The sequence below is a fragment of the Colletotrichum gloeosporioides genome (genome assembly GCF_011800055.1).
Source record: "Colletotrichum gloeosporioides strain Lc1 chromosome Unknown consensus_17, whole genome shotgun sequence".
NCBI classification, from domain to species: domain Eukaryota; kingdom Fungi; phylum Ascomycota; class Sordariomycetes; order Glomerellales; family Glomerellaceae; genus Colletotrichum; species Colletotrichum gloeosporioides.
In genome coordinates, this window is record NW_025544662.1 from 601132 (window position 1) to 613755 (window position 12624).

At 54.8% G+C, this 12624-nt stretch overlaps 4 protein-coding genes across 4 annotated transcripts; 1 reads left to right on the top strand and 3 right to left on the bottom strand.

Annotated features, from left to right (window-relative positions):
- Positions 1–2481: 2481 nt before the first annotated feature.
- GCG54_00011083 (uncharacterized protein) lies at positions 2482–3395 on the top strand (the record flags this gene model as incomplete). Its single annotated transcript, XM_045410993.1, has 2 exons — positions 2482–2574; positions 2805–3395. 2 exons carry the CDS (start codon positions 2482–2484, stop codon positions 3393–3395), a joined length of 684 nt encoding a protein of 227 aa, XP_045268051.1.
- A 1896-nt stretch (positions 3396–5291) lies between these two features.
- GCG54_00011084 (High-affinity gluconate transporter ght3) lies at positions 5292–7132 on the bottom strand (the record flags this gene model as incomplete). Its single annotated transcript, XM_045410994.1, has 4 exons — positions 5292–5409; positions 5476–5728; positions 5804–6856; positions 6925–7132. 4 exons carry the CDS (start codon positions 7130–7132, stop codon positions 5292–5294), a joined length of 1632 nt encoding a protein of 543 aa, XP_045268052.1.
- A 1053-nt stretch (positions 7133–8185) lies between these two features.
- Positions 8186–10045, bottom strand: GCG54_00011085 (uncharacterized protein; the record flags this gene model as incomplete). Its single annotated transcript, XM_045410995.1, has 1 exon — positions 8186–10045. One exon carries the CDS (start codon positions 10043–10045, stop codon positions 8186–8188), a length of 1860 nt encoding a protein of 619 aa, XP_045268053.1.
- Positions 10046–10785: 740 nt separating this feature from the next.
- Positions 10786–12495, bottom strand: GCG54_00011086 (putative mitochondrial chaperone BCS1-B; the record flags this gene model as incomplete). Its single annotated transcript, XM_045410996.1, has 2 exons — positions 10786–12132; positions 12202–12495. 2 exons carry the CDS (start codon positions 12493–12495, stop codon positions 10786–10788), a joined length of 1641 nt encoding a protein of 546 aa, XP_045268054.1.
- Between the last annotated feature and the right edge of the window lie 129 nt (positions 12496–12624).

The window sequence follows — 12624 nt, forward strand, 5'->3', positions numbered from 1 at the left end:
AAATCATAGTTGCAACGGTTATGGTGATCAGGCCCTCGATAATCTAGGCGACGATGGACGGACTTGGAGACCGATGCACGGCAGGTTGAAGCGGACTGTAAGAGAGAGGCAGAGACAGAGACGGACTCAGGGCATGACATCCTTGGATCAAGAATAACAACAACAAACAACGGCCAAGCAAGCGGAGGCGACTGCGAGTAGGTAGAAGAAATGAAGTGACATGGCGAGAGCTGGGATTGCGAAGATGAATGCGGCCAAGGATGACTGCAGTTTGGGCGGTTCATCTCAGCGCTTCAGCGGCCTCTAAGTCCATGTTTGCTTCTGTTTGGTGCTGCTGCTGCATGTCAACATACGCCGCACTGCCATAAAAAAACTCGTACAGGGCGGTGCCCGGTTTGGCAGCGGGATGACTGAGGATGAGACAATGACAGCGCGCGCGCCTGGATGCCTGCAGAGTGCAGCCTGACTGATGGATGACTGGGAGGATTCACCGAGTCCTGCCAAGTTGGCCACCCACCTGTGTGTGTGCCTGGTCTAGACGGTTCCAGTTCGAAGCCGATAACCGATTTGACTGGAGAACATTTACAGGATTTTGAGCGCGACTGGGTGACGAGGCCGAAAAGGCGGGCGGGTACATTGCCAATAAAAGGAAGCAAACCAGAAGAAGCAAACGCCGGGTGGAGAGACGCCACGTCTGTGGTTCGTCAGATGAACTGAGGGGACTGCTCCTCTGTCCGGATGAGGATGTGCTGACAGAGTTGTATTTTTTCATTTCCTTAGGGCTTTTTTGGGCCTTGTTTGCCCAGGCTGGAAGGATTATGGCAGCGCTTGGCGTTCGTTCAATCTCGTCCCCCAAAAGTGTCTGTTCTCGAAGCAGCGGATCTATTCTGGCCAAGAGGCTCGATGCGGAAGCCGTTGGTGCTGTGATGGAGAGCTGTTTGCCAGAGCCCCAGCTGAGCAATACCGGCTGCCGTCTTGGCCTGATGGGTTCGACCATGGTTGAGGAGATTCAATGGAGACGCTGGTTACTTGGTAGGCGGGATGAAGATGGAGTCGAAGGGGGGGCGAACTCGTGGCATCGATGCCTCACTTGCTGTGCTGCAATGAAGACGCAGGTGTCCGTACGTACGAGCTGCCAGGTTCGGGATGCTGATGCGGACGGTGGCCTGGCGCTATTGCTTAGCCTCGGAAGGGGAGCTGTAGGGTAATCTATCCGCAACTCTGTGTGGCAGCGGTCTCGATCGTTGCAGCTTGCTGCACGGGGTTCAAGGGTGACCGTAAGCAGAGATTTGTGCGTGATTTGTGCCGCTCTCGACAGAGAAAGTGGTGGTGGTGACTGTTCGCCTTCATCATGGCTGTTCAAAGTCTGGTTCAGGGGTAAAGCTGACGGGACCCATGCTTGGGGGCAGAAATTTTGGGGATCGCCCAGCAGCCGCAACTCTGTGCCTGCCCGGACCAACACTTTCTTTCCGCGCTGTCTTCTGCCCTGAGTTCAGCCATGGAAGATTCATCGGCCCGTCGGTAAGGGGAGTCGTATCCCTGGAGTCCATGGATGACGGCCCCTGGCCTTCCCTGATGATGCCTGCCCTGTGGCCGTTCCTTTGGGTCGTCATGTCCGCTGTGGAGAAGGCCAGGGGAAGAACTGTTCAGGGGTATCCGTAAGGAAGCCAAATGCAGGGGGACACCTCACCGACATGCCCACACATAGTCTCTCTCACCCCAATCCCCCAATGCGCTGAATGCTCTGAGAGAGGCAGAGAGCGCGGGCAAACAGCCCCTGACCCAAATTTTGCACGCCCTGAAACCGACTCCTCCACCCATCGGGACCCTCAACTCATCAACTCTTGGCAGCGAACACCTCCTGGGCCAATCTATCTCGCAATCTATTCCGCCTGCACGGCATCGCCATCTTTTTCCCTGCTTTTCTCAGGACGGCAACTGGGAGGCACAGCTGGCTGATGGAACAAATTTGCAGTCCCTCAAGGTATAGTGCGGGAACCAGGGCTCCCAGCCGTGGTCTCCCACATTGTCCCGAGCTTCTTACCCTTTCAGGCCTTTTCTGGTGTTTTCTACGTGTCCACCACAGAGAATCCTTGAGAGAAGCTTACAAGAGCAACGAGCACACAACATGATCTGTAGAGTGCTGGGAAGTGTATGTACACAGGTACACTACACAAAGGGGCGAAGCCTTGTTTACCGATGACGTTGCGGTCAGTCGAATCGGCTCCCACGTCGGGAGCCACTTACCGCATTCGAGACCCCTCAACGCGTCTGGTCTAGTCCTCTGTCGCATTTTCGTACCGCTTTCCGGCCTGTTCGTAACGTGATGATGGGGATCCCTTTCTCGTGAATACACGCAGACATCGTTGCCTTTCCAGAACCAACTTACCAACTCGTTGCCGTATCACCGGAGCCGGACCACCAGACTCTTCCCGTCTCACATATCCAATTGAACCCGTCCCATAATTAATCTCATCCGTCATGCCGCCCAAGAAAGCCGCCGCCGCTACGCCGCTGGCCGAGGCCGACGCGAATCGCGTAACGGCGCCCAACAGTGCTGCCGATGCCGCAAAGGTACCCAGACACGAATATCTCTTTGCAGCTTACCTGCATCAATCAAATCACCATCAGATCATTGCAAAATTTGCCATGTAACCCAGCGGTTATGCAAGTCTGCACGCCCCAGCGGCTAAGCAAGCCGTCTTCCTCTTCCACCCAAAAATAAGACGCGTCTAGAACCCGCGACGCGCCCAGTGACATCATCGCACACCAGAGACTAACATCGTGAACCACTCCCCTCACAGCCAGCTCCCAAGTCCCGCAAGCGCAAGTCCGATGCAGTCGATGCCTCCTCCGACGCGCCTCCCCCTAAGAAGGCAACAGCCACAAAGAAGAAGGACGACGACCCCCTCCCCGACCTCTCCGGCATCGCCCTCCCCGGCGACGACGACATGTCCGTCCCCATCTACGACAGCTGCCAGACCGTCCGCACCAAGATCAACGCGCACCTGCGCAAGCCGGGCGTCACCAAGGCGGCCTTCCTGCGCGCCTGCGTGAAAGCCGCCTACGGCGCCGACTCGGAGCACAAGATCGCGGGCAACCTGCTGACCAACTTCCTGGCCAAAAAGGGCCCCACGGCCGGCAACACGAGCAGCGTCTTCTACGCGGCGTACGTGTTCTTCGAGAAGCTGCGCATCCGCGACGGCAAGCCGAAGAACAAGACCCGCGAGGAGATGGAGGCGCGCTGGGGCCCGGAGGGGTTTGATAGGGAGCATGATTCTAGTCGCGGGTACTTCTGCGCGGCGGGCACGGCGCCGGTGGTGGATAAGTATGGGAGGGTGAGCATTGTGCCGACTGGTGGCGGGCGCGGGCGAGCGAGGGGTGGATGGATGTAAGGGATTGTTTGTCTGTGTATGAATATTTGCCGTTCAAGTTTAGCTGTGTGTTTTTACCTGGTTTGGACTTTTAGGTATGAAAAGGTCACGCTGCAGCAGTTTACTACCACCCAGTACCTGCTTTTCAGTTTACTAGTGATAGTGAGGTGTTGTACATGAAGGCTCTATCTCTCATATCACTGGTAACTACTAGGTAGCTCGGAGAATCGAGCTAAGGTAGTAGATTATCGCCTCACTGTATGTACCCGTTCATACCTATCTGCTGCAACATGTTTCTACGGCTCATGGCTTAGTCGCCGTAAATCTGATTTTGAACACAATCTATCTCAGGTGCATCCGTCGACAGACCAAAGTCATGCCATCATCGCGCCAATTCGCAGCTACAATTGTTTTACGAATGTCAAGACCTCTCATCCGAACTGTGGACACCCATCTTCCATGGATTCCTGCATGCATGCGGCCCAGCAACCCGGCCCCACGGCCCCCCTTTCCCTCCCCACCAGCACGATATGACTCGATCCCGGGATCCATTCGATCTGTTTTTTCTTCCCGGGATGGAGGAACACTCGGCTTCTGACCGCTCTATCTGCGACGGAGGCCGGGGTGGACAAGCGAGGCCTATCGGGCCATCGGCACGGGTTGGTGGTGCAGTGTGGTCGGCTTCCCCCGATCACTTCTGCGGTGTTCCTGTTCCTGTTCCTGTTCCCGCGTGCATGCGCTGCCCCTTGTTTACGTCGTCTGCCCGCTACATGACACAAAAGCTTGGCCTCCGCATCTGCCCCTTGACCCCACCGCCGATTTGTTGGTGATCGCGGGTGAAAATTACTTAGGACGTGCAGCAATTGCGTGTTCGGGATAGTTTACACGAAAACAGCTAGTAGATTCTCAAGGTGCATGTTCCGCGGAGGACGGCAGCGGGAAGCCGATTTTATTAATTGAGAGGCGCCTGTCGGATTCAGGTCGCTGCGGTGATGTTTCAATATAAGTGACTGGAGGAAACGGGAAACTCTCCCGCGTCCCCTGCGGTAAGCGCCAGGTCCTGCGGCGATAGATTGTTGCCTTCGGGGTGTTTTTTGTCTTTCGACGAATCCAGTGGTGAAACAATTTTCTTTGACCCAGTCTCATAACCTGTCCAACATTTCAAAGGCGTTGGCGTGATGGTGACTTCATGTCGGAATACCCATTGTGGGTAAGCGGCATGAGTTGCTCAGTCGTGGTGCGTGTCTTCATTAATTCACGACAAACATCGAATGGACCGATTGGTCGTGAAACATGCGGTTGCAGGGCACTTTGGTTTTCGTAGCCAACGCCGCTGGTTCCTCAAGTACAAGCCTGCTGACATGAAGTTTGTTAGCTGCAGCCACTGTGACGGACACGAGAAGAGCACAATAGCAACACGCACTGCATACCCGATGCACTCCAGAATCGCAGACCACAACGTTGAGCTAAGCTTCGGCCACGATACACGATAACCTTCAATAGAGTAAGAAGCTTTCAGACTACTGGTTATGCATGATCAGAACGGTCCACGGAGGTTATTTTCCTTGGCGGGCCTTCTGCAAGTCAATATTCCACCCTACTGTTGCTTTCTAGTGATTGCGCAATGTCGGTCGAATAGGGGCTTGATGGGCGAAAGAAGGCCATAAGCTTAACGCAGCCGGCAAAATCGGCATCACGGCCTCGCGGAGCACTGCCCGGCGGCAATCTCGGCAGCCGGAAGCCGGCAACGAGCCCCCACTGGGGCGAAGGTCCAGAGCAGTGTGTGGTCTAGGAGACGACGTATCGATGCGAGTGAGCACTTTGAACAAATGACAGAAATGGCTCGTGTGAGAACTTGATTATGACCAGAAGTCCGAGAAGCTCGGTATATTACGAGGGCTGTGACCAAACATGCAACTAATGCTGCTCCGACTTCTGCAAGTTGACCAGGTTCTGCGTGGCCGTCTGGGTCTTGTGGAACCGCCACGGCTTGATCTTGCGCTCGAACAACTCGTCCAGCTCAGCGGCAGAACGTCTATACACACCAGCGTCAGCAGGTTGATTTTTCAACTTTAGCAGTTGCTTATGAGGTCGAACTTACCCAGCGGTGTCCGGGATGAGCAGCCACATGCCGATAGTGAAGGGTAGCCCGACCCCGGCGTAGAACCAGCCTGTCTTGTAGCCCCAGTTCCACTTGTTGGCGTTGACCATGTACGGGACCAGCACGTTCATCACGATGCCAATGACGCAGCTGCAGGCGGCGCCGAAGCCGGCCGTGTACGGGCGGAGTCTCTGGGATGAGATCTCGCCGATGAAGCCCCACCCGGCCGCGCCGCTGGCCGTCATGCCGATGTCTGCCAGGTGGGGTCCGGTGTCAGTGTCGGAAAACCTCGCATCAGACATTAATATTGAACACTGGGATTACTTACTCCAGAAGCAGGCGAACAACACAAAGACATACGTCGTTGCGTTAGTCTCCCGGACGACGCCCATGATGCCAATGACCACACACGACACCCAGCAAACCGTGATGCCTCCGCAACCTATCCACCGTCTCCCCAGCCGATCAGCCGAAAGGATCGTGACGACAATAGTGACGATGTTAATCGACGACGTGATGGCTTTGATCAGGAAGGGGTCCTGCAGCCCGGCCTGCTGGAAAAAGTACGTCCCAAACGTCGCGAATAAGGTCAACCCGATGAACTGTTGTGACATGTTCGTCCACAGCGAGACCAGCGTTCTAATGCCGTCAGTGCCCCGGAAGATGGCGTGCCACTTTTCCCTCCTTTGAGCAGCCGCCACCGCGCGTTCATGCTCGAGGGTCATAAGCAGGGCTTGGTACTGCTGTTCGAGATTGAAACCCGTGACGCCGCGGTTTAACCAGACGAGACACTTCTTCGCGCGCTCTTCATGACCGCTCGTAACGCACCACGCAGGCGACTCGGGGAGGAACACGAAAATTAGCAGCATGAGCCCGATCTGCGCCCACTGTGTGTAAATCGGCTTTAGATAGTTATACGCATCCGCCTTGTTCAGACTCTGCAACGCCACATGCGCGCAGAACGTGCCTACGGTCCACCAGAAGGAGTAACACATCAGCAACCCACCACGGATTCGGACGGGCGCGACCTCGGCGATGTAGATGGGCAGCGTCGACTGCAGACACCCCACACCTATCCCCGCGAGCAGCTTGCCGACGAGCCAGACGGGCCAGCTGCGCGCGAGGCTCTCGGCGAGGACGCTGCTCGCGAGAACGAGCCAGAGGGTGTACATGGCGGCTTTGCGGCCGAAGCGGGAAGATATGAAGGGGATCGTGGTCATGCCGAGGACCTGGCCGACGGACATGATGGAGCTCCAGCCGGAGAGAATCGGGGCGTCGAGGTAGGGCTTGCCGGTGGGATCGGTGAGGGTGGCGAATTGGCGGACGAAGCCTTTGTTGGCGACGATGCCAGCGTTCATGCTGGTTGTAGGAAGGATGTTAGCTTGATGAAGATTGAACATAGTCATTGGAGGGGGGCTTGCCCGATTTGGTAGCCGTCGGTGGCTGCACTGAAGGCCGCGGCGAAGCATGAGATGGTTGCGACTTTGAAGAGTTTTGCAGTCTCCCAGATGGTTAGCGATTCGTAGCCGGAGACAGTTTGGCCTCGTAGGGCGGCGTCAACGGCAGCATCGCCCTTCTTGAAGCCATTGTCCGTAGGGTCCTCGATGTAGTCCACAGCATCGGTCGGTTTTTCCGCGTTGGGGCGGGAGGATGTCATGTTGAAGGACAGAAGTTCAAAGACAGCACAACGCTACGCTATGAAATCGTTCAAATTCTGTGGGAAGATGACTTCGACGATATTTATGTCTATCATGGACGATATTCGTCGGGCTACCTTGAAGCGAAACGACCGAAATGCGCCGAGGAGGCGTTCGTTCAGGCCATTGTAGCCTTTATTTCTGGTCAGCTGTTCCGGCTTATCGGTACCAAATGGTCTGATGGCTGGTTTTTGACGAGCGAGCCTTGCTGCTGTGTGGCCACTATCCCCGGATTCTCTCCAAGCCCGAGGCTAGAACGTGGACGATCTGGGGGCGGGGACCCCGCAAGCAACTCAAGCATGGGGTAAACATGGGCTGTTGACCATACCTTAGTATTGTATCAGGGGGAGTGTACCAGCCGAAGGTACTCCGCCATTGCAGGATCTGTCCTTAATCATGTTCAGCTTCTACCTGTTGGCAAGGGGGCAGTCTGTACGTTGGGGTTTACAAAGCAGAACGCTTATTGGAAGGAATCCACGCTCCTTGTGTACGCCGTATCCCGTACACAGACGCTTCTCATTGGCTCTCGGCATCAACGTCGACCCCGAAGGATTCTGGTGCAACTAACAAGCTACTGCTTTGAGAGGATAATGATGAGACTTTCCTAAGAGAATCAGTTTGGGAAAGAGTACCAGCTGCGCGGCTGAGCATAGAAACCCGGCGTGACGGAAACCCCCTTCTCGGTAAGACTTTGACCGAGGCGTCAGAGGCAACGCGAGGAAGTAGCTAGAAAAGATAGGGATGCTACAGGGCAAATTGCAACGTAGGCTGGAGGCAGATTGCCTGCTCGTGATTAGAAGGAAGACTGCACTGCTCTCGTGTAGTCCCGTTCAGCTTCGCAGTCGAGAAAGAGAGGAATTTCCATTCTCGTGATTCTGGAACAGGGAACACCAAAGTAAGGTTCTACTTGTCTGAGATATTGAAGTGTATTGATGAATGCGTATTTACGAGATTCTATCTATGATATGGGATTCGCTAAGTCCTCCGCAATCGAAGAATCGCAGGAACCGATTTCATGTTCCATTTGCCGGTTGCTTGTATTCCACACCATCAACAGTCGTAGTAAGAGTCCCATTAGCATTGAAGACGTTGAGCTCCGCGTCAATGATCAGATGAAAGCCGCCCGGCCCCGTCTTCTTGGTCGCGTTCACAACACCTGTCTGGACAATATCAGACACCCAGTCCACCTGGTTAGTCCAGAAATTTGGCAGCAGAATCTTGACTGCCACATCCTCATGTCCGTTCAAGATGTGATCGCCATCGTCTGAGAAGTTCGTGTAGTTGACCGCCACGCTGCCCAAGCCGCTCACGCTATTCGCGTCGGGTGTGATGCTCACATCAGCAACGCCAGAGACCTTGCCTCGGAGGGTGTAGTTGCCAGGGGGCACGGTGAACTGCGCCGGAACAGTTGAGCCTGGTGGGAAAGGGGTGGCCCAGGGAATGTCGTCGGGGACCTTGTACACCGGCGCAGGCTTGGTGGCTTCGCGGCCGGTGCGGTGAGCGAGCATGATGCGGTACTCCCTTCCGCCCTGGGCAGTGGACTCGGGGCAGGGCAGGGGGTTCTCCCCGCCACAAGAGGGGGAAACGACGAGGGCCTGCCAGTAGACGATCTTGGTGCCGTCGAGAGAGAAAGCCGGGTCAGCTCTGCCGTTCCAGTTGGGGTCGTTGATGGCGCCATTGCTGCCGTCACCTGCAGCGTTAACCTGCTGACCGTAATAATCCCCGCGATCGCCGTAGCGGTCGATCAGAATGGGCTGGAAGAAGCGGCGTGGGCCGTTGTTGCGCGTGGACGATGCAACTGTCACGGCGACGAGGTCGATGAGGGGAGGAACGCCGCGCATACCCGACATCCACATCTGGCGATCAGAGCCGCGGGTGTCCATCGCGATGAACCAGTCGTTGTCGGCTGAGAAGGCCATGGGGTCGGCGTACTCGGGGTGGCTGGTTAGTCTTCGGACAGCGCCCGTCTCGAGGTGCACCGCGAAAAGGTCGATGTTTGTCGACTCGCGCGGATTGGCGATGTAAGTGATCTCTTCACCATTGCCGCTGAAACCGCGGAGCTCGCCGACGTTGATGGAGTCATCATGAATGGTCAGCTCGGTTCCATTGACAGTGTAAGGTTCGAAGCGAGTTGGGTCGACGAGGAGGTTCACGTCTACCAGGTCGTAGCGTGGAGCAAGGGGTTCGCCGACAGTGGGTGCAGCGTTGAACTCGAGGCGGCCAAAGTAGGCGAACTGTCCGCCGTCGTTGGTGAAGGAGCTCCAACCCATGTGGACATCGTCCGGATGCAGACGGAGTTCGCGTGGGCTCCCGCCCTTGCCTGACCCGTCGGCTGCGGTGTTCCAGTGAATCGGGTAAATATGGGTGTTGTTCGGGGTGCAAGTGTTGCTTTGAAGGAGCTCACCCCCGCAGTCTAGGATGTTGTGACCCCAGAGAGCCTTGGTGCCGCTACGAAAGACATGAGGATAGTCTCGTTGAGCGTCCAGAGAAATAGCATTGGCTGTGGGTACACCGCAGCTGATGCACTTCCAGGGATCGCCGTTGGTGAAGTTTGTGCCGTCAGCCTTGATGAGGATGAGCTGCTCGCCGGTGTAAATACTTCCAGCTGCTGCCCCGACAAACTCCACGTTGGCGATGATATGGGAACCGTCGGGAGTGAAATCTCCAGCTTGAAATTCGCCCACTGCCTTGGCAATGCAGCCGGTGTCATGAGGATTGATGTCGGTTGTGCAGGCACCTTCATCCGCACTAGGTGCAACTGGTGGAAGAGGTAGTTCCAAGATTTGAAAAGCTTCGGGCGCAGGAGGCGAGGGGATGGACTGCGCGGCGGCAAGACAGGCGCTCAATCCTACGACCAGATGTGTCGACAACATGATGGAGTGAGATAGCTGCGACCGCGAGCTTTGTTGTGGAGGACTGGGCGTGTCGGAGCTAAATATCTAGATTCTGCCAACGAACTGTTCTACTCATACTTATAGGAAGCTGATACTACGCCTGTTGAAGGTTGTCCTCCATCCGGTTTTGAAGATCGACATCGGGCCCGTCGGAGGCCCCGTCTGTGCCGAGGAAAACTGGGGTTACGGTATACGTACGAGATACGGGAATACGGTAGATTGAGATCAAGATCTGGCGAAATGAAATGCGGGGAAGAGTAACCTCCTAATACGATCGCTTGGACTTTTTGTGATACGGATGAGCTCAAATTGAATCCTGAAGAAACAGAATGTCTCCTTTTGGCGCGAGACGATGCATGTTTGTGTAGGAACAAACAGTGGCCTTTCTCGGCTTGGGTTGGTATGCAGCCAGCAACAACCGAATGCATCCTTCACGACTACTCCACCAGTAAAAGATGACAATAACAATAATGCTGCATAGTTGGGTGCAAGGACAAGAGGGAAGACATACTACTTAGGCAAACGTCCGGGTCTACTACCAGGCTGGTGGATCGACTGTGTCTGCGCTCCATGCCCGGACCTGGACGCCAAAACGTCGGGAGTATGGAAGGTAAGTATACAATACTTCTGCCCAAAGACGGATGAGAACATGCTGTAGAATGTTCTAAACTAGGCAAAGATAAGGAGAGGCTGTTCAAGGGTACAACTCCCCATTATCTTCAGGCATCCGATTCTTCATCGGAACTACCTTCGCCCGTGTTCTGGGCACTGCTTTCCTCCTCCCCCTCATCAGTAACAACCGCCGTATTCTTGCTAGCTGCCTTCTCCAGTCTCATAGCGTGCACCCAATCCTCGGCACAAGAAACAGCGACTTCCGGCTGCCGCTTGTGCTTGATCAAATATCCCTGGACCTCAGCCGGACTGAACTCGCCCGAAGGGATCTTGGCAGCAAACTGCTCTGAGAGCTCCCGAATTCTAGCCGAAGCTTCCCGAGGTTTTCGTTCACCGTGAATCAACCGTTCCTCCTTGGCTGCCTTGTCCAGTGACGCGAAAACAGTTCTGAAGATTGCTGCCGTAATCTGGGTATCCGCGGAGGTGAAGTGAACAGTCATGTCTACGCGGCCAGGCCTGATAAGCGCTTTGTCTAAGTTCTCGACGTGATTGGTCGACATGATCAGAATGCGACCTTCCTGACTGGCAACACCGTCTAGCAAGTTCAGAAGCCCAGACAAGGAAAGCTTTCCGTTACCAGAAGACTTGCCCCCGTTCTTCCCGGCAGCAGGGTCTCTGGTTGAAGTGAGACCGGCGGCGTCGATATCCTCAAAGAGGACGATGCAGACCTGCGGGAGCTGAGTAAACAGCGACGCCAAGTTCTCTTCAGATGCGTTTGACGAACTTAAGCTGACAGTATATATGCGAAGCTTGAAGTGACCCGCAAGAGCAAATGAGAATGACGACTTTCCAGTACCTGGAGGACCCGCGAACAGGTACCCTCGCCTCCATGGAATGCCGCAGTCCGTGTACCACATCCGAGTCTCTGGCGACAAATAGTCCGTGATGTCGTCGATGATAGACTCCTTCAGACCGGTTCGAGTGACAATTGTCGAAAAGTTTCTTGGCTCCCTTGCCATGCATCGCTGCCAGGTGGGTCCCAAGCGCGGCTGCAGGTTTGCGCGGTAGATCATGGTCTTATTGTCGTCCTTCCTCAGATATTCCCTGTGAGCCTCGTCAAGAAGATCTTTCAAGATAGCCGGACTATATCCAAAACACCAGAGACTAATCTCCTCGCGTTTCATGTTCGAGAGGGAATTCGGTTGCTGGTTATCCTTGTCCCTTCTAAAGAAAATAGGCCAGCCTTTGTACCAGAACAGGTGCTTGCCAAAGCTCGGCGTGTATGCCAGAGGCTTTGGCTGGAATTTATCGTTTCGTGCCGATGAACCGCTGTCATCAAGTTCATCTCTCCACGCCCATGGAGACCACACTGATGAGTTAAGATCCATATTGACGATGAAATGCCTCGAGTTGGACCCGAACGGTTGGCGGGCGACCCAGGACATGATGACATTCTATGTTCATGTTCAGCAACTCGTACCTTAGAGGAAGAAAAACAGAAGAACGGATGAAGAGGAACTCACGTAAATCTCGTCGTCTGGCCGAATCTCTGCAGTGGTCATGAAACAAGTCTTGATGATACTGCGGACGTGCTCCCCGATGTACGCCCAAGCAAATCCGGTCATTCCCAAAATAAGAATGAAGGGAACATAATAGGACAAGTCGAACCCAAGGTGCCGCTTGAAAAGCTCTACGGCGATGCTATAACCAGGGAAAAAGGAGTCCATGCCTGAAGGTTGACTCTCCATGTCTCTGAACGTCCGACGATCGGGAAAGCAGCTGCCTTCCGTGTCAAAGGACCAAGGTACCTCTTCCATGATGTAGCGTTTCAATCAGCTTGGACTGGTTGTCAGTCCGGTAGCAAAGATTTCAAGAAACCTTGAGCTGACGGCAGTAAGAATTTGAGGTGAGGGTTTTATCAAAGCTGAAATAGACTGCTTATGAAG